General features: G+C 36.4%; 1 protein-coding gene across 5 annotated transcripts in view; it reads right to left on the bottom strand.

Moving 5' to 3' along the window:
• The window catches only part of GRIK2 (glutamate ionotropic receptor kainate type subunit 2), a 735,964-nt gene that overhangs the window by 226,162 nt on the left and 482,994 nt on the right, over positions 1-26,808 (bottom strand). For all 5 annotated transcript variants that reach the window (XM_053592072.1, XM_053592073.1, XM_053592074.1 and 2 more), the window contains one exon: positions 5,148-5,354. In XM_053592072.1, the coding sequence (XP_053448047.1) occupies positions 5,148-5,354 (207 nt within the window). The remainder of the gene's footprint in view (positions 1-5,147; positions 5,355-26,808) is intronic.

The raw sequence follows: 26,808 nt of genomic DNA, 5'->3' as shown, positions 1-26,808 counted from the left end.
AAAGACCCTAGAAATACAGTTAATAAACAGGTTAACAGTTGTCACTTCTACATCATAGAGAATTATAAGTAACTTTGCACTTCTTATTTTTAATAATTTTTCCTAAGATTAAAAAAAATCTGATTTTAATTATTTTTGCTAAGATTAAAAATAAAACAGTAGTAATAAAAATATTACTACTATCCAAAAGTTTTCTTGTGTTCTTATTGGTGGTGATTTTCTTGTTTGTTTGTTTTTACCCGAAGTACTAGCGTGCTTGAACCAGAATGCAAAATTAAACAATATCCTATCAAAATTTAAGACTATGGAGGAGCAAGTCAATTCTTTTTTAACTGAAACTGTTTTTTTGATTCAGTCTTTTTAAAATAATACCTGGAGCCTTTTTAAGTTCCCTGAAAAACAAATATTGTACTTCCTTCCTAGGATACAGTGAAAGAGCAATCAGGAGGCAAAAAGCACAGTGTAGTGAGGTTCTCTAAGGCTTATTTATGAATCATAAAAGGCTTGATAATGTTAAACATGGGAAACACTCAGACAGCTGAAAAACCAAGCATCATGGGTCTTCTCAAAATTAGTGTAACATTAGAGTAAATTAGATTTCAACAGAACTTCTCACTTTACCATAGTTGTTTTATAAACTGTCAATAGAATGTCTTTCTCACTCTGTTTTTTTAATAAAAATCTATCAAAAGATCAAGTTTTTGTTTGCATTTAAAATTTCAACATCTGAAGTTACATAAAGGTCACCATTAAAAAACAATGATTGCCTAATGCACTTTTTACCATCTTCAAATAGTTAATGGTATTTAAAACACAAATCTCATTAAACCCAACAAAGTTGTAATGTTCTTCAGCATCTCTAAAAGAGCTAAATTTTATTTTGAAATGTTTACCCTTTAAAATACTTCTTAAAGTCTAATCGAGACAATTCTAATGAGGTTAAGAGGTCAGATAATGTGGCTTTAAAAATCTCTCAGGTTTTACTTGTGATTATTTTGAAAAGTGTTCCTTTTCTCTGAAAAGCATGCATATCATCAATTTATTTGTTCTAAATATATGATAATCATGATTCAACAGTCATCTTGTACACTAGCTCATTGTGTTTAATAGCCAAGATAAAACAACATTTACCAAATGGTACCACTTTGGATACATTACCAGTAATAATAATTGGAATAAAACAACAACTTGTTTTGAGTGTTTCCTATTTTTCAGGCAGCACACCAAGGCCTCTGCAATGCATTCAGGCCCCAAATTAAAGTTAGCTCTCAAGTGTGATCTGAAAACCTACTACCCTGTTTCCCCGAAAATAAGACATCCTCCGAAAACAAGACCTACTCAGGAAAGATAAGACGTCCCCTGAAAATAAGACCTAGCACATCTTTGGGAGCACACCTTAATATAAGACACTGTCTTATTTTCGGGGAAACAGGGTAGATAGCCCAGTCTTAAAATTAAAATTTTAAATTTTCTTTCTTGAGTTAAATACCAGGTTAAGTAGTAGTTTTTTGACTAGCCTAGTTGAGGGATTGGTCCTATAAAATTTGGATTCAGTCAAAAGGCTACACTCTAGAATACAGAAAGCACGTGGCCCCAGAGCTGCAGGTTCCCCATCCCCCCATGAGGTTAGATTAAAAAAAAAAATCTGCATTTGTAAACATGAGTATGTATCATGTTGTATCAATCAATCAGTGCTGGGAGCTTTTTACAAGAGGCACAACGGACATGAGATCCATAATGGGTACAGAGCGGGATCAGCAGCACTGTCCTACAGCATTTAACTGTTCTTTCTTCCTATCATCGTCCTTCCCCCCTCCTGTGTCTCCTTCATCTGTCCTCCTCTCTGCTGTCACACTGATGTCTTTGATTACGTTAAATAAGACTAAACACTGCTCCTGTCTCACACATTGTCATCTAATCCACACCAGCATCTTATAAGGTGAGTATCATTATTTCCATCATATACATAATCGAAGTACATCAAGTCAGAAAAGTCAGAATAAGTAAATTTCCTGAGGCTACACAAGAGAGAGGGAGAGAGAGAGAAAGAGACCCAAATTTGCACACTGAAGAAGTAACTATTGATCTGCAGACCATGAGTGCACAAGTGCACAGTAGTTCCTCAAATATTTTATCAGCATTATGACACTTGATGAGAGAATCCCTGGCAGATCACTGATTTTAGCAAAGCCTGAAAATTTGCCTCCAGCTGGGGGTTAGCCTGTGTATAGATAAAAAAGACTTTTAACTAATAAGGAGTGTCTGATTAAGCACGAGAAATAGTAGCTCTACTGGGGTCCTGAAAAGTAGACTCTTTAAAGGAGCAGAGTGGCCAGGAAAGTCTGCGGAGCAGGGGCCCAGCACTGGAGGGGGGCTGGGAACCGGTGACAAAGCTGAGAGAGAGCTGAGAATGGCATGAACCGCTGAGTGTCAGGGATGGTGAGAAAGCAACTAAAGGTCGACATGAGTACTGGAAAATATTGATTTTACTCTTTGAGGACACATGTGATGTTTTCAGTGGGAAAGCTTTAAGAAAACATTGGTGATGAAATGAAAATGTGATGATAATATAGATGGATTCCTGGAGACAATTTCAGAGACAGGAAGTACATTAAAGATATAATGAAACATCAATGGTTTGAGCTACGTGGATTGGTGAAAAACTAGAAGATGAAGACAGATCTGAGTTCCATTTTTAACCTGCATAGATAGAGTATTGCTTTATTAGCTTATGCAAGGATGTCTAGAAGCATAGATCTTCCTGGGGTTTTCCAACACCAAGGCAAACATCACCAGGGATTTGAAAGTAATTTAACTGCCCTTGTCACTTTAAGCAGTCCCATAACAACATGTGCTAGCTTATTGCAGCTTAGGTGATTTCCCTTGTGCTAATGAATAATTCTTGTTGGCTTTATGAATATCATACTCACAATAGTTGTCTCATGAGCCCTAAATAAGTTATTAGCTATAAGGAACATATGACCTGAAGCTACAAGGAAAATTTATGCCCAACTTAATACAGTAACTGCATTAGCAAGTCTCTGTGTACACATCTCTGCCATATCAGGCTCAATAGCTACGCTTGCTTTTAAGAATGAAAAATGTGATAAAATATTGCATAAAATATTATACAAAAACTAACTATGCTTTAATTTCAAGCAAGTATGGCACTATTTATTTTGGTAGTTGGTCCTTGAGTAGAATCTTTCACTGGAGCCTTTGGAAGGCAATATAAGAATAAAAGCATTTGAAAAATATGTAGCCATGTTCTCTAAGGAGCATGGTGCTTGAGTTTAACATTTGTTGGGAAACATTGTGGAATATTTGTATCATTATTTCAATAGCAAAAACTTTTTGCACTTTTATTATTTATGTCTCCCAGTTACCTTCAGTATGTTTGAAGCAGATGAAGGCTACAAGTTATATATCACAATACAGAGCAGTGAAATAATCTCCTAATTTAGATCCTAATTAGACTAAAGGCATAGAAAGATAATTAATTTTTTTAAAGAGATAAGGTCTCACTCTGTCACCCACGCTGGAGTGCAGTATCCCCATCACATCTCACTACAGCCTTGAAATCACAGGCTCAAACGATCCTCCTGCCTCAGCCTCCCGAAGTGTTGGGATTATAGGCATGATCCCCTGGGGCAATTATCAACTTTTTATAGCCAATCAAAATCATCACATAGAATGGCTGAAGTCACAATCATAAAAACTCAAAGCTGGTCAGCCCAATGGGAAGAATTCTTTGAGTTCAAAATATTAAAAAGAGCAAGCGATTATATACAGGATTATATACAGAAAAAACAAAGTAGATTGCTGTTTTTCTCTTTACTTCTGCTACTGTAGGACATGTATTATCAATTTGAAATGTATCCAATACAAATTTTTTATGCAAATTTTTTAAATAATGTATTTTAGAAATGTAGATTAATTATAGCATTAGAACAATTACTAAAAAAAAGATGTTCAAGGAATTACACAAGGAAAATAAATTTCTTCACTTTTAGTCTTATGTGTAACTCAAATTGGTCATAATAATAACTATAACATAAGTATGGGGAAATTCAAAAAAATAAAATTCACCATTAGGCAACATGAATGGGGAAAAATAATGTTCAGTGCTCTAATAAAGCAGGGACATCCATTTTTTTTAAATTAGTATTAACATATGTAAAACCTCAAAGTAGTCATTATAGCAAAAATAAAAACATTTTCTCTTTTGACGATAATTATATGCCTTAATATTATGAAAAATGTCAAAATAAATTTAAATATGATAAAACACAAAATCAAATACCATGTTATGTTACACAATAATAAGAATATATTTCAAAAAGATGTATTGACATAAACAGAACTTTAAAAATAATGCTTTCCTGGCCAATTAGGAATGGTTGACTTATTCATTTAAAAATTTTCTCATTTCTGCTTCCATATGTTTGATATTATCATTTTACTTTTAATACAGTATCTTATTCTATGCTTTTTTCATATAGATATAATTATCTCATCTCAAAGGTAAGTATCCAGCCCAAGCCTAGAAAACTTTTATCATAAAATTTAGAGTTTGCATCACTCATTGTCTCTGCTGATTAGAAAATTAGCATTGCAAGGGCGGCGCCTGTGGCTCAGTCGGTAAGGCACCAGCCCCATATACCGAGGGTGGCGGGTTCAAACCCGGCCCCAGCTGAACTGCAACCAAAAAATAGCTGGGCGTTGTGGTGGGCGCCTATAGTCCCAGCTACTCGGGAGGCTGAGGCAAGAGAATCGCTTAAGCCCAGGAGTTGGAGGTTGCTGTGAGCTGTGTGAGGCCACGGCACTCTACCGAGGACCATAAAGTGAGACTCTGTCTCTACAAAAAAAAAAAAAAAACAAAGAAAATTAGCATTGCAAAAGTGAAAAAGAAATTCATTACTGGGAAATCATGTTTCGATTTATAATTTAGAACTATATACCCCTCTTTGATTCTTTATATTCAGTGACAAAGGTAATATCTACTTTGAATAAAATTACTGAAGGTGATGCATACTTGAAATATATTACTGCTCTTTGTAGGTATTAACCCATTAAGATAAAGAAAACAAAAAACAAGAGTACACCTGTGGCTATCTACCAAATAAATAATAAGAAAAGAGACTTACATGATCAATCAGTTCACGAACCATTCCATTCCATTGTCCATTGGCATCATCTTGGGCTCCATATTTCCCATCTTCCACAAGTCTAATTTCATATGTAAAGCCAAGGATTGTAGATAATTCTCTGAGGAGATCAATGCAATAGCCCTCAAATCGATCATTACCATAGAGAGGTTTGTCAGACTTCTTAAACAGGACATAGGGTTCTTCCTGAAAACATTCAACAAAAACAAACGAGATCAACAAGTTAATCATGGAACTTACCACCAGAATTTAACTTTTCCTTGAAGATAGAAAATGTCTTATTAATGTAAGACAACAGTCAACTTTATTTTCTTCTAATTGCAATTAATTTAATTCAGAATATTAATCAGGAAGATATTTAGATCATTTAAGGAATATTTGAACAGGATATTCAATATTTAAGGACTATTAGAAAAAGAATAAGAATATTTAGCTAGAATAATCCCACCTTGACATAATAAAATATGACTATAGTATATATCTTACAACATATATTTTATACTACAATTAACAATTAAAAGATAACATGGTATATGCTATTGATACATAATATGCAATATATAATATCTAATTTCACCATAATTATAATATCTCAATTCAAATTATACCATTTAATCAGTATCTGCTATGCTGCTTCAGTGGGATCTATGGATGAAATAAATGAAAAAAATTATTGACTAATGGCCTAGTAGGCAAGGCTGAGAGTTGGAATGAGATTGTTTGATCTATGTGTACATAGTGTGGCCATGAAGTTTGTGTGCAATTTTAAATTGCATGCTATTTTTAAATTGCACATGAATGTATTGGACACCCTGTGTATCACCATGAAAATTACAACTACGATATTTTATTATAGTAGAAAAATACTAGGCTACTGTAAAACACAGAGAAAGAAACAAATATTTATTAAGTATTTATGCATTTATTCAACATCATTTTCTGGAGCAACAGCATCACTTTCTGTAAGCCTGTCTTCTATATAAAGAGAAATCTCTCACCCGTGAAGTTCCTAATATAGAGAGGGAAACAGATAATAAATGACTAAACAAACAGACCACATATCTCTAGGCACTGAAGAGTGGTATAGAAACATAAAATAGGTCAGTGGGGTACAGAACAACAGCAAGGTACGTGGTGAGATAAGACGAAATTGAGTCATATATCTAAAAGTCTTTTCTGAGGAGAAGAGAGATAAGGTAGAATTCAAAAGATGAGAATGAGTCTAGCTGTTTGAAAAATCTAACAGGAATATTTTAGGTCAAGGACACACTGTGTTAAAAGCCCTAAGATCAATATAACGTAGGAGTGTTCCAGGAAAAGGACAATGGCAAACAGAGCAGCCGAGGTCACACCCAGGACAGGGAGTTCGTTAAACAACATGAGAATAAAAAAAGAAAGAGTGAGTCTCTGAAAATCAAGCTACATTTTTTAAAGTGTATATTTAACTAAGTGCAAAGAGAATCCATGTATTAGGGTATTTTATTAGGAGCATGTAGGAAACAGCATGGCCTAGTGTGTATCAATAAACCCAGGAGCAATGGGTTCCCTACCTACTATTTGATCATGAGATAAACCTCTGCTCTCTTAGAGAAAACTACTGTAGAATGAAAAAGCATAGGAAGCTGCCAGGCCAGTACACCTAGAAATCTGATCACCCTCCTCCCCAACCCTGGAGACGAAAGGTTCCCCTGTGAGGGACAGCATGCCTACAGTGGGAATTTTGTACATGACATCAGTGTGTCTGCTGGCTCATACTCACCTCAGAAAGAACCAAGACGAATCTCATCGTTCCTCCTATCCCTTTAGACCTAGCTTATCTCTACACTGTTTCACATGTCCGCTAGCCTCTCACCACCTGTTATACTGATCCTCCTAAACACAGCAGAACTCCGTTTAGACCTCAGCACACGGTCCTATATCTTCACCTGATTTTTAGAATGCCCGTTTTACTTTCCTGCTTTACTGGACTGTACCCTGAAGACACTGCTTAGCCTTTGCCCTCCTCTTTCTCAGAGATTATCTTCAGTGCTATCTCAGGGGTGGAGGCATATCCCCCTCATTCCTGCCCCTCCCAACTATATATATGTTCCCTGCCTTGTGTAGTAACTTCTGTTCTTCTGAGGCTCAGGCTAACCCCATTGTACCAGACTTTCTGTAATTACTGTCATCTGATGAAATCTAATGCAGAAGATTTATTAAGTAGGAAAGGAAGGCTTTTTTATTTTTTAATATTTAACTACTGGATGGCAATTTTGCTTTCTTTTCTAACTCCTATCATCATTCTCTATATATTCAAAATCACCTCCATGAAGTATCCAACCTGGCTGATCTAATCCTTTCACTCCTCATTACCAAATTCTCCTCTTCACTGAAAATAGTTTGTCTTTCTCATGATCACAACTATTTTCTGCATCTGTCACAAATTAGCTACCTCTGTCTTAGAATTTAAAACAGACTATTCATCAAATTCATTGTTTAATAATACTTACACATAAGTTCTTCAATCTCACCAAGAACCTTCAGTGAACTCACATTTTCCCACAATCTATCAACCCCTTTCTGATTTCACTTGATTATGTGGCCTATAGTCCCTGGTCCATTCTTACAATTTCTCAGTTAAATGTTGATGTTCCGAAAGATTTGACTATGGGCCCAATCCCCTTAAATTTATCCCTAATTGATCTGATCCACACACATCAAATCCAATAGCACTTTTATACTGACAACTTCAAAACTGATATATTTGACAAAGACTTCTCCTTGCAAGTCTTAGGCGCCCATCCAGCAGCAATTTGTCTGCATGATTTTATGTATTGTAGACATCTCACATTTAACATGTCCCAAATGGAATTCTTGTTTTCCCCCAAAACTTGTGCACCTTTTCAGTTATCTCTGCTTTCAGAAAATGGCACCATTCTTCATATAGCTACTCAAATCCATCACTGAGCCATCGTCCTTGCTTCCCTTTCAATTAGCTCATTCACTACAGAGCAATGAAAAGAATGAAGCATACACTGAATTAACTCTCTAGTGCTTCAAATTGCCCAACAGATTTCCAAAGCATTTAGAATTACATTCAACTCCTTTCCATGTGTGCTAAAACCTATTGTACTGCCACTTGCTCTCATCCTGGTAAATGACAACTCAAAAAATTAATCAAGATATAAGCCAAAGAATCACTCTCAAATTCTCTGTCCTATCCTTTGGAAATCCTCTAAGTTCTTCCATTAAAACATATTCTGAATCCACTAAATTATTTACCATTAGGGTTCATGTAACCTTTATCTCCTACCTGGATTCCCACAGTAACCCCCTACTGCATATTTTCCTCTCTGACCTTAACTTTCCATTCTCCCATCTCTCATTATGTTCCAGACACACTGGGCTTCTTCCAGTCCTTCAGAATTTCCAAACTTATTTGCGACTCAAGGTCTTTGCACTGCCTTTTTTTTCTTTCCTTTTCTAACTAGAAGGATCTATTCTAATATTTTCACAGGGCTGTTTCTTTCTCATTATTTAATTCTCTGCTCAAATATCACCTCTTTAGGAAACCACACTATTGGAAGTCTGACAAATAAGTTTGCAAACTAATTCTAGAAAAAGTGCTATATACCTTCTTGCTGACTATCACTTCAGTCACCAGGTGGCCAACATTAGGACTTCAAAGGTGACCATAGTGACATGCATCAAGGAGCTATGTAGAACCTTTCCTAGGATGAGTTCCCAAACATAACTGTTTGACCTCCTTTATCAGTTACCTTGCCCTTCTAAGTTACTGTCCATGGCTTTTCCCCTGCTTTGTTTCCTCATAGAACTTTCTCTATCTAAATATTTATTTGTTTATTTATTAATGTATTTTTATAGATAAGGTCTCTATGTTGCCCAGGCTGGTCTTGAAATCCTGGCCTCTAGGGACCCTCCCTCCTCAGCCTCTGGAGTAACTGGAATTATAGGCCCAAGCAACTACCCTGAGCAACCATGCCCAGCTATTTATACTTTAACTGTGTGCATGCTGTGTCCGTGTGTGTTTGTTTCTCTTTCCATTATAGTATAAACACGTGAGTGTGGCGACATTAGGGATTATGTTTATTAATTTATCTAAGTTCATAGAAAACTCACTGGCAATCAGTTGCTGCTCAAGAAACGTGTTAAATGAATAAAATATTCATCTTAAGGGCTTAGAATCTACCTATCCCTCTGCAGTCTCATTTTCTTAAAGGCTAGATAATTCCATTTTCTTTCAGTTCCTCAAATACTAAGCTATTTTCTGCTTCAAAGCCCTCTCACATGTTGTGCATTTGTTTGTTTTATAATGCTCTTCAAATGGTGAGCTGCCTTCCTTCCTTTAAGGCTCAAGAGAGATAAATGTTAACCTTTTCCTGAGGTCCTTAAATAAAAGAGAATCTCCTCTGTTATTCTCTCCCTCAACCCTTCATTTAGTTTCTCATGGTGTTTAATTCATCTTCAATTCTTTTATTTGTTGGCTTACTGGGTTTAGATCATCCTTCCTAGAGCGTAGCATCTGTATAAATGTATTATAGTGTCTTATTTTTCCTCTTATAGTGTAGTATTTTTCCTCTTCTCTTACCACAATCATCAGTACAGATTTCTGTGACCAAATATAGGAATTCCTCCCAAACCAAACAGTGGACACCAGCTGGGTGCCCTGTAATTCAATTCCAACACTACCTGCCTGGAGAGAGCATGAGGTCTCTCATAGAGTGAGGGCTGAGTTTACAAAACTGCTCCCCTCCTTTCAGACACCTGTAGCCAAGTCCAGCTCTCTGGAACTTCATGTTTACATTCCCATGACTCCACCCTGCGTTCTCTCAGAAGTCAGGCAAACACTTAGGTTTACCCGCTCATCATAAAGAACAGTGGGAGGGACACATAGGAAGAGATGCCACAGGGAGAAGTATGAGGAAAATATATGCAGACCTGGGTGAGCCCTTCTCCAGAAAACTCCACCTGTTCAGCTGTTTGCAAGCTCTCAGAACCCAGTCCTCTAAGCTTTTGATGGACAGCCATTAGAATGTAGTTGGCCTCCTGGGAATGCAGCAGACCCCTTTCTGGAATGAGAGTCTCAAGATACACAATCAGAAAAGCAGGGAAGATTCAAATCTTGCCTTAGGGCAAGTGAAAAGAAGGCGGAAGAGGGTCAAAAAAATTCTGTTTCCTGAGGCCTGCTCAGAGGCCTAATATACTCAGCAAGTGATGAGCCAAGAACCATAGATAGAACCAATGTGTGTATGTGTGTGTGTACATCCTGGGTGTCAATAAAGTTCATGTGCAATTTAAAATAGTCAACTTCAAACTATGGAAAGCTTGTATATATAGTGTATGTGTTCATGCTGTCTCCAGGCAGATAGTAGTGGGAATTCCTACACACACACACACACACATACACACACACACAGATAGAAAGAGATTATATAACATATTGTGTGTGTATATATAGTATATGTACCATAATACCACACATATGTAATACAATTCCTAGAAGTAAAAGTTCAGTAAATATTAACTGAAAAAATTAGTGATAAATTAGTGAATTCTTGATTTCCTCATTTATAAATATATTTAACAATACATTTAAAGTCCTTTGGGGGATTAATTAAAAGGAATCTGGAAAAAATTAGCTCCCATGGAGTTTTAAAACTAGACTTTATTTTTCAAACAGTTTTAGGTTCACTTATTTTTCAGTTTTAGGTTCACTCAGAAAAACTGAGTGGAAACTAAAGAGATCTCCTATATGCCTCCTGCTCCCCACCATGCCCCAGCCTCCCCTCTCCCAATTTCTAGCACCAAATAAGTACGTTGGTTATAACTGATGAACCTGCACTGGCAGCTCATCACCCAAGGTCCTCAGTTTACACCAGGGTTCATTCTTGGTGTGGTACATCCATTGAGTTTGACAATGTATACTGATGCACATCCACTGTTACAGTTAGGAACGTTGTATTGAACTTAACTAGTTAGGAAGAATTATCCTCGGAAAGAGGACATGGGAGGAGCCCCCAGGCCTCCATCTTGGTGCCTTCCACCTTAATTTTGTCCCAAGGATTGCTCATACCTTGGGAGAAGGGACTATCCTACTAAACTGCCATCAGAACTTAGCATGACAACAGTAAAAGGTTGGAGAAGACACTGTAGCCCAGCAACAGGTATAACAGAATTTTAGGGTGACCTAGAACAGCCTTAGGACTAGTCATGTGATCCACCACCCCTGCCATGGGTTCTTGGAGAGGCTCATGTGTCGTCCATGCATAGTAAGACTCTGGTTCTAAGGTGACCTTTGAACCACAAGGTAGGCCTGACCCTCTTCTAGCCATAACCTTTGCTCCTTCCCATTTTCCTTACTGAGATTATGCGGGCCTTTTGCTGTTTGTGGAAGACATTTCTTTCCCTGTAAGCCTGTACCTTGCTCTTACTCTATACATCTATCTTTCTCAATAAAATTTCCTTTTCTTCCTAAAACATTACTCAATCTTTTCAATTATCTGAGCAACCACCTTAAGCCACCACCGCGCCACTCTAACCGTATCACACAAAATAATTTCACTGCTCTAAATATCCTCCCTACTGTATCTACTCACTTTAACTTAACCTCCACTTTAATTCCTAGCAGCCGTATAAGTCTTTTTAATATCTCTAGAATCTTGTTTTTTCTAGGCTGTCATACAATTGGAATATAATCTTTTTAGTTTTTTTTATTTGGTAATATACAAATTTCTTCTAGTATGTAGTCTTTTCAGATTCAATATATTAAGAAATATATTACATTTCTTCTAGTATGTAGTATGTATAGAAATATACATATCTAGTATGTATATTTCTTCTAGTATGTAGATTGATTTCTCTCACTTGATGATCTGCATTTAATTTTCCTCCATGTCTTGTCATGGCTTTAGAGCTCATTTCTCTTTGGTACTGAACGATTACATTGTGTTAATATATGCTAATGTGCCACAGTTGATATGTCCACACACCCACTAAAGAAAATTTTGGTTGCTTCCCAATTTGGGCCATTATAAATAAAAGCTCCTAAAACATCCATGTGCTCTTCTGTTGTGTGTACAGACTGTTCAATTCATTTGCATGAATACCAACGTGAATCACTACAGGATCGTAGAGTAAAAGTATGTTTAGCTTTGAAAGAAAACGTCAAACTCAAACTATCTTACCAAGTGGCTATTCCACTTTGCATTCTCACCAGAAAGAAATGAAAGTTATTATTGCTCTGCATCCTTACCAGTATTTGGTGTTGTCAGTGTTCTGGATTTTGGTTGTTCTAATAGGTGTGTGGTTGTATCTCACTGTTGTTTTCATTTATAATTTCCTAATGTCTAACAATGTTGAACACCTTTTCATAGGCTTTAGTGGAATCTTATTACAGTTATTCTACATTTGTAATTTAAATGTTTGTGAAGGTTAAATAATTTTCCCAGGTCACACAGTAAAGAAGAGTCAAGGAAGAGGTTTGAACTTAGGTTTTCTGAATTCCACAATATGCACCATACCCACTACTTTATGTTATTATTGATCTATACCATAAGATCATTTGGGATAAAACCATATATGCTGTGATTTTTGATGGAATGAAATCAAACTTATGGGAATCAGAAATTAATCTGTATATTCAAACAAAACTAGATATTTGAGCTTCCCATAAGTTAAAGGCTAGCTAGAAGCTTGTACTTGTAAATTCTATGTACTATGAGATCACATTTTAAAATTTATTCCCCAAAGGAACACAAAGGACCGCAAACATGAAAGATGTAGTGCTCTTCCACCCCAGGGATTATTATGCCCATTTTCTGGCCTACTGGTCTTTCAAGTTAGATAACACATTTCTATAGATCATATTAATAGTTTATATGCCTTTGTTACACTGAAAGGGGAAGAAGCTGGTTTACATATATGTCTTCTGAACCAGGCATAAATGATATCTGGGAAGATGGTTACTTAATTTTGCACTAAAAGCACTAAATGTCACCTGGCACATAGCAAGCTTACAGATAAAATGTCTGCTGAAGTGAACTGAACACAAGTAGATTGCTCAGGTCAACTGGGGAAACCAAGGGAACCTCGACTTGAAGGAAAAATTGAGACAAGTAATTTCCCCTAGGGGACTCAGGTACAGTGGTAACACATCCTCAAGTCCCTATCCCACGCGCAGAGGGAAGGGGACCTGAGAAGAGCCCCACATTCTCCATGAAAAGGGAGGGACAGCCAGAGAATTCTGGGTTGTTAGAATGGGAGTCAAATGAAGCATGTGGTATTGTAGATTAATTCTACTGACTTCATACTTTGGTTTTATTTGGTTTATGATTCATAAATAAATAGATGTATGTGTTTTTATTTGAAAGGAACACCAAAGATTGACTGTTTTTTAAGCTTCACGCCCTACACAACAGCACTCTTTACCCTTTTCTAAGCACTTACTATGTACCAAACCTTGTACTAAGAGCTTTACTTGGATTTAATTCATTAAATCAAACAAGTGAGGTTGTTAATATTATTTCTGTTTTATGAAAGAAGAAACTGAAGGGATAAGTGCTAAGTATGTTTTTGTCCCAGGTCAACAGCCAGCATTCAACGCGGGCAGGCAGAGGGCTGTCCACGCTCATCACCAGACTATACTCCCTCCGTTAAATAACTCTTAGTGATCATTTCCACAAGAAAAATTTTACACAGCTCATTAGATAATTGAATATCTGTTGTATGACTTTATTTTCTTTAATAGACTGAGATTAGCCACTGGACTAGGTTATATTGCATGCAAAATGATATTATTGATTGAACAATACAAACAAGGCAGCATTACAGAAGAAAATACATAGAAGAAAATAAGCAAAAAATATAAATAAAAACAATTTTATAAATGAAAAATGATCTTCATTCCAATAACATATCTTTTTACAATAAAGATATTATAAGAATTTATAAAAATTGCACATAAGATTTAGATAGTAATATGTAAGTATCTAAAAACACTTTTTTCTATTTGCTTTATTCAATAATTATTGTCTCTATTTTTAATTTTGTTCCAAAATATTTTTTGCATATATTTATCATAAACTGACTTGAACACTGGGAAAGTGATAAAGTTAGTGGTTAGGAGTGTGCGAGGCACATGAAGGATATATATGCATAGGGAAGAAAACAGAACAAAATAGCTGTCAAAGTTATTAGGGTATTGAAATCTTATTAATCCAACTTGTCTTATTAGCCATCCCACCTATAAGTTTGATTTCCTTCATCTCTAAGCAAGTAAGAAAACTTCCGTTGTAGGCAAATAAATTTGTTAATGCCTGTGAGATTAAAAAGCCTACCTATATATATGTTTTAAACAGATTTCCACATCACTAGAAAAAATATATGTGGTTGGAGTGCATCTTTGATTATTTATGGATCTCTACAATGTCAAACATCATTCTTGCGATATTTAATTCTAATAAGGAAGACAGTTTTAATGCTGTGATTCCTATCTGCAGCTACACTGTGTCACAAGATAGTTTTACATCAAGTTATGACTCTTCTTTAAACTCTCTTTTTCTTTTTTGCACGGCACAAGGATAAGTAATAACCTCATGTAATAAAAGAAAAATGGTACCAGAACCAATTACTGTATCACATACTGAGCTCAATGAATAATATGATAAAACTCTCTTGGGCAACTTTACTGATTTCTCATATAGTCTTAAATCTCCACATCAGCATTCGCTAGAGGTAAAGCTACTTCATTCCGCTGGCGTTTGTAATAAGGATTTGTCAGCATTTCTACTATCAGCCCCAGTTTTATGGAACCCAATAACTTATGTATTTTTATCTGCATTAGACTGGGAGTTGGCACAGAATTAACTCAAAATGATGCTCTGGAAAAGTGAAATATGTTTTAAGGTTGAGGGGAAAAATGTTTTATTTAAATGTAATAAAACTTTTAATAATTTTTAAAAGTAATTCATCAATCTCTGAGCTCTTACCTAGAGCTCAATTATCTTTTTCATATGTTAACCCTGAGCTATCATTGCCTTACCCACCATATTTAAAACATAAGGACATAAAATGCAAATTAATTTTAAGTTAATTTGTGTAAAATATCCCCTGCTATTATGTGTGCATTGGTAAGACTATACTAACTAATTCATACATTTGCCCAAACATATACTGAGCTCTTGTCCCAGGACCATTCTAGGTGCTATGGATACAACAGTAATGGTCAAAAACAAGTCAGAAAAATCCCTGCTGTTATGGAACCCCCAATCAAGTGATGAATTTGAAACCTCTACATATTCCATATTATCCTGTATTATTATTCACATGTCTACTTTGCTTTATTAATCCTCAGAAGTAGAATATTTTCATAGACTACACTTTTGGGAAACAGTATTTTTTTTAACAAAGTCTCACTTTGTCCTCCTGGTAGAGTGCTGTGACGTCACACCTTACAGCATATCAAAACATTGGGCTCAAGCAATCTTCTTGCCTTAGCCTCCCAAGTAATTGGAACTACAGGTGCCCACCACAACACCCAGCTATATATATATATTTTGAGATGGGGTCTCGCTCTTGCTCAGGCTGGTCTCAAACCTATATTCTCAGGCAATCCACCCGTCTTGGCCACTCAAGTGCTGGGATTACAGGCAGGAGCCACCTGCACCCAGCCCCTGAAAAACAGTATTATATGTCTTATTTTAGAGCATTCTGGTGAATCTTAGAACATACGATATTATGGTTCTCAAATCATTTATTTGAGAAAAAAAAGATATATTTAGGTAACCTGTATCTGATTAACAAAAAACTCTTAAAATTGGTTTGAAGTAGCCAGCAGAAATTTATATTACTTAGCAATACCAAAAGAGTTAAGAAATATATGGTATAGTTAATAGCACTTAATTCTTCTATAATAAAGATATTATTGACCAAAAAACACTTTCTTTTTAAAATAGAATTCTTATGGGTCAAATAAGAAAGACAAAAAGATTACAACAGTGATACTATGAGATTAAAATAACGTTATGGAGGTTAAAACAAAACCGAGTAGTTTGTATTTTCCCAAGAATAATTTATTTCCATCTACTTTGTGAGCCTTATGTTCACAGGCTCCATATCCTATCACTGGCCTCCTACTAAAGGCATGAAATCATAAATGATGGAAGGACAACTTGATTTTCAAAGACTGTGGAAATCAAGACGTGTTAAGAAATTGACTAAAAGCAAGAAGGCTAATGAATGGGTAGCAAAAAGGGCAGGGCAGTGATGTTGTCAAAGTTGGTTCTTGAAGAAGGTGAATTGGCTCATAAAAACTGTAGTACTTACACCTCAACAAGAAAAAAAAAACCTAAACAAAACAGACCTCAGCATTGTACCCTGGGTTACTCAAGGAACACTCAAGTGAAGGAAAAATACACTATTAAGAGAGAGATTTAAGATGAAAGAATATTAATATGAACAGCAATATCAAGGTAGTGGAACAAACAATAACCCTTCTGGCCATTCTAGATCATGCTTTACTTGAATTTCCCCAAATTCTCTCTCACTGCCCTTCTCCCATCTAAGCATTGAGGCTAAAAATTGGGAAAGTCTCCTTTTCTGGGTGCTGTGTATGTCAGCAAGAATTAGTTACTTACCCCAATATTCTTGTCAATTCTGTTTAGTACTATTTTTCTTTCATTTTAGATAACTAAAGACTTTTATTAGATAAAATTTTGTCAGTGAGTTTAATATTATGGTAAATTAAAGGTGTTCTTCTTGAATGATGAAACACTCAAGAAATCTCAATAATGCTAATAAGCAGAATAAAGGCAGATTTTCAGGGAAAAGTTTTGGACTTCTGTTCTACAGCTTTGCATGCAAAATTTGGTTTAAAATATTTGTCTCATGAATGGATAGGTGGATGGATGGGTGGATGACCACATGGACAAATATAAAAATATATTTTACATTTTACTTTATCACGAGATAATCAAATGCGGGTATCTACTTGCATATCTTAAAGTTAATAGATGCCGTGAAAGCAGTTCTGTGAAGGAAATTAATAGCTATTAAATGCCTAATTAAAAAAAGAAGAAAGATCTCAAGTCAATAACCTAAATTTATACTTTAAAGACCTAGAAAAATAAGGCCAAAGTAAACCCACCTGTAGATAAATAAAGATCACCTAGGAAACAAAATAAATAACAGAAAAAATATATAAGCAATGGAACCAAAGCTAGTTATTTGAAATGATCGCCAAAATTAACAAAATTTTAGCTAGACCAATAGGGAAAAAATATTAAAAAAAAAAAGCTCAAGTAAAAAGAGGGTCCTTACTATCAACCTTGTAAAAATAAATGGTTTATAAGAGAATCACAGGAATAATTGTACACCAATAAATTATGATACAGAACACCCTGAGGAAATGGAAAAATTACTATAAAGACACAACCAAAAAGAAATTCCTCAAGCAGAAATAAAAATATGAATATGCGAAGATAGACAGTAAATGAAGAGACCAAATCAGTAATTCAGAACTTTCATAAAAATAAAAGCCAGAACCTACTATTGAACTGTGAGAGATATATTCAGGGAATGAGTATTTGTCCTTAATTCTATCTAAATCATTCTCCCATCTCTTTGCCTTGTTCATGCTTTTCTGCAATACTAAAAGTTTAATGAGTAATAATATGAATAAAAGAATTGTCCCTTTAAGCACAGAACTATAGTGACTACCCTGTTTCTTAATTACTGTCAACTAGAAAATCAAAACACATATATATTATTTCTCAACTCTCATATTTTATACTATTTTTTTTAAATCATCATCTTTGGAAAACAAAAACAAAACACTTCCTAGGACCTAGATGATGATAATGTGCAGTTGTGCCAGCTGTATGGGTCTGTGTCCTGAGAAGTTGTACAACACTGCAAAGGGCCCTGCACTTGGGCCTTATGCTGTGGTGGTGCACTTTTGAAATGTTTATTATTCTTTTAACAAGAGATCCCTCATTTTAATTTTGCATTGGGAATGTAAATTGTGTAGCTGATCAAATATGCAGTCAAAAAAGAGAATATATAAGTTAAACAAAGAAGTGGAGGAGATGGAAGTATTTTGGAGAGAGAGGATTCATGTGGATGCTGGAAAGTATAAATAGCTCTGCATGACTTACGTGGAAAAACAGAGTGTGGAGCAAGATAGGGGGATACAAGGACATGGGGACCTAAGTTAGGAAACAAACTTTATTCCTATAATTTCTGAAAACCTATCTAGATATAATTACTGGTGATTATCACTCTAAATTCCTATCTTGCTTAGAACGGCATTCCCTTTCCTAAGATTATTTTTAAGCATCTTACTAAAACCAATTTTGGTGTGAGAAATGAGGTTGAAAATTTTTTGTTCAATATTCTCTCTTTTAGGTATTTTCTCACTATTTAAAGATTGTATGAATTTGAATGTATGAGAGAAAGAACAGATCAAAAAGGGAATATATGTTGTGCCAAATGATTGAAAAGTCGAGTTTTTAATCATTGGAATTCTGTCTCTTTTGATTCAGCACAGAATTTGAGTTTGGAGGATCCTATATTGGCTGTGCTCTAGTTCTATTTATGTTTCTCCAAAATGGGTAGAGATATATTGATAGAAAAATAGATTATAATAAAGAATTGAATACTAACTGGCTTCCTATCCCCATCCCACTCAAAAATTAACCAAAGACTGCCAACCCCTTCAAAGTTCCTGAATGTAAAACACTCATATGAAAAAGATATCATACAATGAGGATAATCAATAATCAGTTCAGCAGTAATAATCAGCAATAGCTTCCTGCATGTCTCTGCTGAAAGTTCTTTTTCCTTGATGAATCATGTTTAACTTTCAGCCACTGCCCTTTGTAATCAATAAAAATCAAAAAATCCTTATTGAGTACTTGTCACTTAAAAGCAAATATTCTGCTTCGGGTCAGAGTTGCTTTTCTCAAGTACCTTTTAATCTAACAGGGGATAGAGAGCTTATGTAGAAAAATGTAAACTAATGGTAGAAGTTTTTCATGTAAATGCCTAAGGAATAAATTGTACAGATAAAAATAAAGCTATTAGATGCCAGAGAAGGGAGACCAAAAATGTCCCAAGGTAGTTAATCATCCTAGAGGAAAACACATCAGAAAAAAGGACTGTAGAATGAGTATGAATTAGATAAACAGAGGCAAGTAAGAGTTCTCAAGCCAGAGAAATGAACTGAGAAAGGGCACAGAGAAGTAGTTAGCTGGTACAGTGCCTGAAAAAGAGGGATGATGACTCCTAAGAGGAAGATGTTAAGAAAATAATAGAAAACCCTGTTGGAAAATCAGAGCACCATTTATTATATTTTACTTTTTAGATAGTGCATAATGCAAGGGTACATGTTGGATCTTTTAGTGTAGAGTATAAATATCTTAACACAATAATTAAGTAAACGAGATGAGGTATATATTAACCATTGTGATGAAAGCGTTCCGAATTCTATATGAAATCAGCACATTGTACCCCAGAGATGCATTCATGTATATACGATCTATGTGTTTATGATTTAATAAAAAAGATCACTTGCTAATAATTTTGTGCCAATAACTAGGTTATATAATTTACAAATGTTTATCTATAATAGAAATATACTCCAAGTTAGACATTATTATTATCTCTATTTTAAAATCATGACACTTACGTAAGGTAAATCCACAACTAAGTGGCAGGCTCAATATTCAAATCTAGATTTTCACATCCATTTGTCCCTTTAACTGGTAAACCTTACTGAAAACCGCTTTTCAGGTAAATATTAAATTCAGATGCCAAGCGTCAACTACATATAGAAATGGCCTGCTCTTCTGCTAATTGTTGGTAGTGTTCATGAATTTGCACATGTAAGTAAATGTTATTATGAATATTAGTTAGATCTTCAAAGCTGTTACATTCTAACCCAGTGTTTCCCTTAGTGTAGTCTCCTGGGAAATTATGCTACAGGTTTTATTTTTAAGAAAACATTCTGCAATTAAAAAACCTGTTTGCAAAGTCTACATATCATAAACCCTTTGACTGTTAAAATACACATTAAATTATTAAATATTCAATGATAAAGAAATCTAATGCTTAACACAATATTCTTTAAAATCTATTTAACAACAGAATAGTTGTAGGGTGTGACTGTATGACACACCAATCAGAACTGTGCAGCATACTCCGTAATTTTGATGTAACCAAATATTGATAGTAAACCTGGACTGCTATTGCTACAGGATATAGAAAGTGCATGCTGCATCAGGAAGGTAGTGTTTGGTTTCTGACCAAGATCTGAGAGTGCTGTATTTTCCAACAACTGCAAATTTAAACTTTCAAAAGACTAAACACAAATTTTGACATATTTAAGGAAACAAAGCTGTCACATAACATGAAAATAAATACTTTATGGCCTCTGGACCTCTCCATACTGTATAATATAAAATGTTTTCCCAACAACAATGTGGCAAAAGCGTGTCTTTCTTATTAGTTCTCAGATGAAATGGCAAAAAATATTGTTTGTTTTTTGTGTTTGTTCAAAGTAGTGATAAGAAACTCCTGCCTTCTTTTTTTTTTTTTTTTTTTATCAATTACTATATAGAACTAAAGCTCAGAGATCTCAGAACATAAAATATAGAAGATTCAAGTTGAGAATACTCATTCCTGTTTTGGCACCTAGTTGATGACACTATGCATAAACACCTTATGATGAGTATGCCTAATAAAATAATTGACTGATAAATGGGCAAAGACTGGGATTTATCTGCTATTCTGGACTTTTAGGTGGAAACTACTTACTCTAATGATGCCAGGACAACAAAATATCTGTGCTTTCTACCAGGGGAAGAAATCCGTAACTTTCTTTTTGAGTCATGGTGGTGGGGTTAATTGGAGTCAGGATATAGTCTCTCATCAGAAATACCCACTAAATCTCTAATTAAGAGAAGTAATTAGAAATCAATGACAAGTAATGAAGTTGTAGTTGAAAGCAAGGGATCAGGACCTGAGAATCAGATATCTATCAGGAAATGAAGTCAGGTTACAGATACTGACGTAATCCACAATTTACTGGTCTTGAATGTCTCCTGGCTGTCATTGTACAGCCACCACTTCCCAGTATGCTTAATATGAACCTGAATCAAAGGACATTATTATTTTTTAATCCCAAACTCTTCTTTTATCATCCTGGAAAGCACTAGATTTATAACTGCTGAATTATAAGCCAAACAAAATACTCTAATTTTTAGGACAGAATCAGCAGAAGTAATGTCAGGAGAGGAAAAAAATGTACAATGGTATAAACACACTGAAAACATAGATTGCTCTCTCAGTGAGCAATCACATCAATATTCATGATAGGCCAACTTTTTGATAGCTCCAAATGTCATCTCTAGCCCAGTCTATCCTCCTGAGCTCTGAAATTATAAATTTAATTGTGAACCATTAAATTTACCACAAGAAAATCAAAGCAATATTTTCATAAGTAAGTTTATCTTATATTATTCCAATTCTGCTTTTCTATCTCAATTCCATTTCTAGCCCCATCTGCCAGAAAAATAAAAGTCTTCCTAATTGCTGACCTCTTTTTAAAGTCTAATTTGTGGCTGGGTGAGGAGGCTTAAGCCAGTAATCCTAGCACTCTGGGAGGCTGAGGCAGGTGGATTGCTTGAGATCATGGGTTTGAGACCAGCCTGTGCAAAAGCAAGACCCCATCTCAACTAAAAACAGAAAAACTGAGGCAAGAGGATTGCTTGAGGCCAGGAGTTGGAGGTTGCTGAGAGCTATGATGAGACAGCAGTCTACCCAGGGCAACAGCTTGAGACTCTGTCCAAAAAAAAAAAAAAAAAAGTCTAATTTGTAAACTATGTACCCCCTCATCCTCCTCCATATGTCTTGAAAATCTGATTCCCTTCCTCCATTCTTTCAGATACTTTCATAGTTCAGACCTCATCAACTTTTCCTCCTGCATTATTTTCCTGGCTATTCTTACTGAATCCTGTCTCATGAACTACAATTCCATCTCTGATACCAAAAAGGATTTTAAAAATCTGAACTTGATGATGGTGTTCACATACAATCCTTCAAATTGTTCTCATTATGAATTTCATAAAAACCAAATTCCTGAGATTACTAAGAGATTACTAAAGCCTCCTGCTTTGCTTCTCCTAGCTTCCAGTCAACTACGGGCAGAAGATAGAAACTCATGACAGTGAAAATAAGAGTAACAGAGAATCTTGGTAAAAGTTACACAAGATCTGACACTTAAGTTTCCAATCTTTCACTGTGTGCTCACATTAGAAGCACTATACGAACAATTCAGTAAGGTTTCATAACCTTTGTATTTGAATGTTTCACAATTGTCTTTGTGTTGATGAGTAGTGCTGTCTTGTTGAGTGACATTCATTATTGTTGTTTAGTGTTTTGTGTGCCATCACAAGAATGTTGGCTCTTGAATCAGAGCAATGAACAAACATTAGTAAATTTGTTATTAAACCTGACAAGAGTGGAGGTTAAATCAGGAATATGTTAGTCCAAGTTTATAGGAATAATGCCACGAAGAAAATGGCAGCATACAAATGGACTGAATGTTTTTCTGAAGGGAGAGAAATCATCATTGATGAAGAGAGGTCAGGGGAGCCAATACAAATAGGACTGATGAAAATATTACAAAAATTCATTGAATTGTTTATCAAAATTACCAGCTGACTGCAAGAGGCATAACAGAGCAAATGAACATTGATAGAGAAAAAGGAACTCAAATGAAAATACCAACCAACAGGTCATGGCTTTTGCATCATGACAGTGCACTAGCTCACACAGCACTATCTGTGAGGGAATTTTCAGCCATTATACAAACAGCTGTATTGGAACACCCTCACTATTCACTTGATTTGTTCCCCAATGTCTTTTTCTTTACTCTTTACTTAAAGATAAAGGAAATATTGAAAGAAAGACATTTTAATGACATTTAGAACATCAAGGGTATTACCATATGTGATAACAGCTTTGCTGGCCAGTCTAGAAAGACTTCCAAAGTGCTTAGAAAAGAAGTATACTAGGCACTATTCTCAATGCATAGCTGCCAAGGAGAGTACTTCAAAGGTGACTTCAATGATATTCAGTACTGAGGAATGTAACATCTTTTCTAAGATGAGTTTCTAAACTTAATTGTCAAAATTCATAAGCATGGAATTCAGATTTCATAAAAACTCATATGTGGAAGATAATAGATAGGTTGTAAGCAATGTTGTAAAGACACTGGAGCAGGCATGAACATGACATCAAAATGAGCCTCTGTATACTTAAAGCATATTCTGGGCTAGTCTTATAAATCCAGTTGGGCTCAGTGCCCATAGCTCAGTGGTTAGGGTGCTGGCCACATACACCAGGGATGGCGGGTTTGGACCAGCCTGGGCCTGCTAAACAATGACAACTACAACAACAACAACAAAAAATAGTCGTTGTGGCAGGCAACTGTAGTCCTAGCTACTTGGGAGGCTGAGTTGAGAAAATTGCTTAAGCCCCAGAGTTTGAGGTTGTTGTGAGCAGTGACGTCACAGTACTCTATCAAGGGCAACATAGTGAGATTCTATCTCAAAAAAAAAAAAAAAAAAAGAAGAAGGAACAATCCAAGATGGCGGCCGAGTAACAGCTTCCCTGCAACAGGGCACCGTGAGTCTGGGGAGATAAGACTCCAGGCATCTCTGGCTGGTGGGATCTGCCTATAATCATACCTTTGAGGATACAGGGAGACAGCAAAGGACTTCTGGACCCCAAGAGGAGGACAAAAACAGTGGAAAACTGGCAAGTGGTTGCGTGTGTTCGATTGACCTACTCCCGCTGGCACCAGTAAGTACAAGTAGCAATGAGACTGCAAACCAGAAAGGCCTTACCTGTGAACTGTTTCGGTGTTTTTGGATTTGGCACTCAGTTGAACTGTCTTGGGGAGAGCTTGAGCAGGAGTGCGTGAACTTTGAGCATTGAATAGGGCCCCAGACTGAGCCGCTGAGCTGGACGGAGCTAATAGTGTTCAGCTGTGGGCCACAGGGAGCCATTGTGAGAGAACTGCCCCAGCAAGCTTCACCCTCAAGGTCCCAGAGCAAGGATCAGGCAAGAGCTAGCAACCTAGTGACTGAGCGGCCTAAAGGCGGGGACTGAGCTGCCTTACAGCCTTAATGCTCAGGGGCAAAGTGGGACCGGTTTTGGCACACCATAGGCTCAGGCTGTTGCCCTGGGTAGAGTGCTGTGGCGTCACAGCACATAGCAGCCTCAAACTCCTGGCCTTGGCACTGCCCAGACCTCCATAAGAGCTGTGCCATGACACCCAACCTGCAGCCTGCACCCAGCGGGCCTCCGCATGCCCTGACCAGGAACTGTGGGAGCCGTGCAACCCTGCATCCTCCCTCCTGTACCCTTCCTGCCTCCACATCAGCCCACTCATTTGGCCAGGGACTCTGGTAGCCGCGTGCCCTCCGGAGACCTCCCTGCCTCTGCTCAGAGCCCTTCTCTTGGCCAGAAACTGCTGGAGCTTGGGCTCTCTGTGCCAAAGTCACTGGGCACCAGGCACTCCCACAACCATGCACATGACCTCCCGCCCTATTGCTGGATCCGGTGTGTCTCACTCTGGAGCTGCTTCCACAACCGGAACTCCCTGGCTTGGGCAGCCCCAGAGGAACTACACAGGGTCACTCCGTACAAAGATCCAGCAACAATAGAGTGATCCCACTGGGATCTAATCTTGGAAAGACACCTCCTCAACTCTGAGGATAGACAGAGGCAATGGTGAAAAACAATCATGAGGCAAAATCAACAGAAAAACTCTGGTAATATGAATAATCAGAGTAGATCAACTCCCCCAAGAATCAATGGGGCAGACAAAGCACCAGATCTCATGCACAAACAAATAGCTGAGATGTCAGAAATAGAATTCAGAATCTGGATAGCAAATAAGATCGAATTAGAATTCCAAGCAGTAACCCAAAAGATATCTCAAGAATTCAACAAATTCAAAGACGAAATGACCAAAGATTTTGACACATTGAGACAAGAAGTTGCAGCCCTCAAAGATCTGAGAAACACAGTAGAATCCCTCAGTAACAGAATGGAGCAAGCAGAAAAAAGGATTTCCGACACTGAAGACAAAGCTTTTGAATGCTCCCAAATGCTCCAAGAGGAAGAGAAATGGAGGGCAAAAACAGATCACTCTCTCAGAGAGCTCTGGGATAATGAGAAGAAAAGAAATATTCGTCTTATAGGGATGCACAAAAGCAATGAAGTGGCTTCACAAGGCCCAGAGTCTCTTCTCCATGACATTATGAAGGAGAACTTTCCAGACATGCCAAGAGATTCTGAAATTCAGGTAGAAGAAAGTTTCAGAACTCCGGCACAACTCAACCCAAATAAGACATCCCCCAGACACATCATAATCAATTTCACTAAAGTTAATATGAAGGAGAAAATTCTGAAAGCAGCCAGACGAAAGAAAACCATCACCTACAAGGGCAAGAATATTAGAATAACTGCAGATCTCTCTAATGAAACCTTTCAAACTAGAAGAGGATGGTCATTGACTTTTAATCTCCTAAAACAAAATAACTTTGAACCCAGGATCCTGTACCCAGCTAAACTGAGTTTCATTTATGATGGAGAAATTAAATACTTTAATGACATTCACATGTTGAAGAAATTTGCCATAACTAAACCAGCTCTCCAGGACATTCTCAGACCTATCCTCCATAAAGACCAGTGTAATCCTCCACCACAAAAGTAAACCCACCCAGAAAATTTTGATCAAATTACAACTTCCACAGCCGCAAAAGGATTAAAATGTTCACCGGACTCTCAAAAGGCTTATCAATATTTTCAATTAATGTGAATGGTGTAAATTGTCCTCAATAGAGGCACAGGTTGGCTGACTGGATACAAAAACTCAGGCCACAATCAGTGTAACCTGGCTTATTGTACCCTCAATGAATCCCCAAGAATAAAAAAAAAAAAAAAAAAAAAAAAAAACAGAAAAAAAAAACTCAGGCCAGATATCTGCTGCATAGAAGAATCTCATCTTACATTACAAGACAAATACAGACTCAAGGTGAAGGGATGGTCATCTATACTCCAGGCCAATGGAAAGCAGAAAAAAGCAGGCATTGCAATTCTTTTTGCAGATGCAATAGGCTTTAAAGCAACTGAAATAAGGAAGGATAAGGATGGACACTTCATATTTGTTAAAGGTAATACTCAATATGATGAGATCTCAATTATTAATATTTATGCACCCAACCAGAATGCACCTCAATTTATAAGAGAAACTCTAACAGACATGAACAACTTGATTTCCTCCAGTTCCATAGTAGTTGGAGATTTTAACACCCCTTTAGCAGTGCTGGATAGATCCTCCAAAAAGAAGCTAATCAAAGAAATTTTAGATTTAAAATTAACCATTCAACACCTGGACTTAACAGACATCTACAGAACATTTCATCCCAACGAAACTGAATACACATTCTTCTCATCAGCCCACAGAACATACTCCAAAATCAACCACATCCTAGGCCACAAATCTAACCTCAGCAAATTTTAAAAAATAGAAATTATTCTTTGCATCTTCTCAGACCATCATGGAATAAAA

This window comes from Nycticebus coucang, chromosome 5 (assembly GCF_027406575.1).
Source record: "Nycticebus coucang isolate mNycCou1 chromosome 5, mNycCou1.pri, whole genome shotgun sequence".
Taxonomy (NCBI): Eukaryota; Metazoa; Chordata; class Mammalia; order Primates; family Lorisidae; genus Nycticebus; species Nycticebus coucang.
This window is presented reverse-complemented; position numbering and strand designations above follow the sequence as displayed.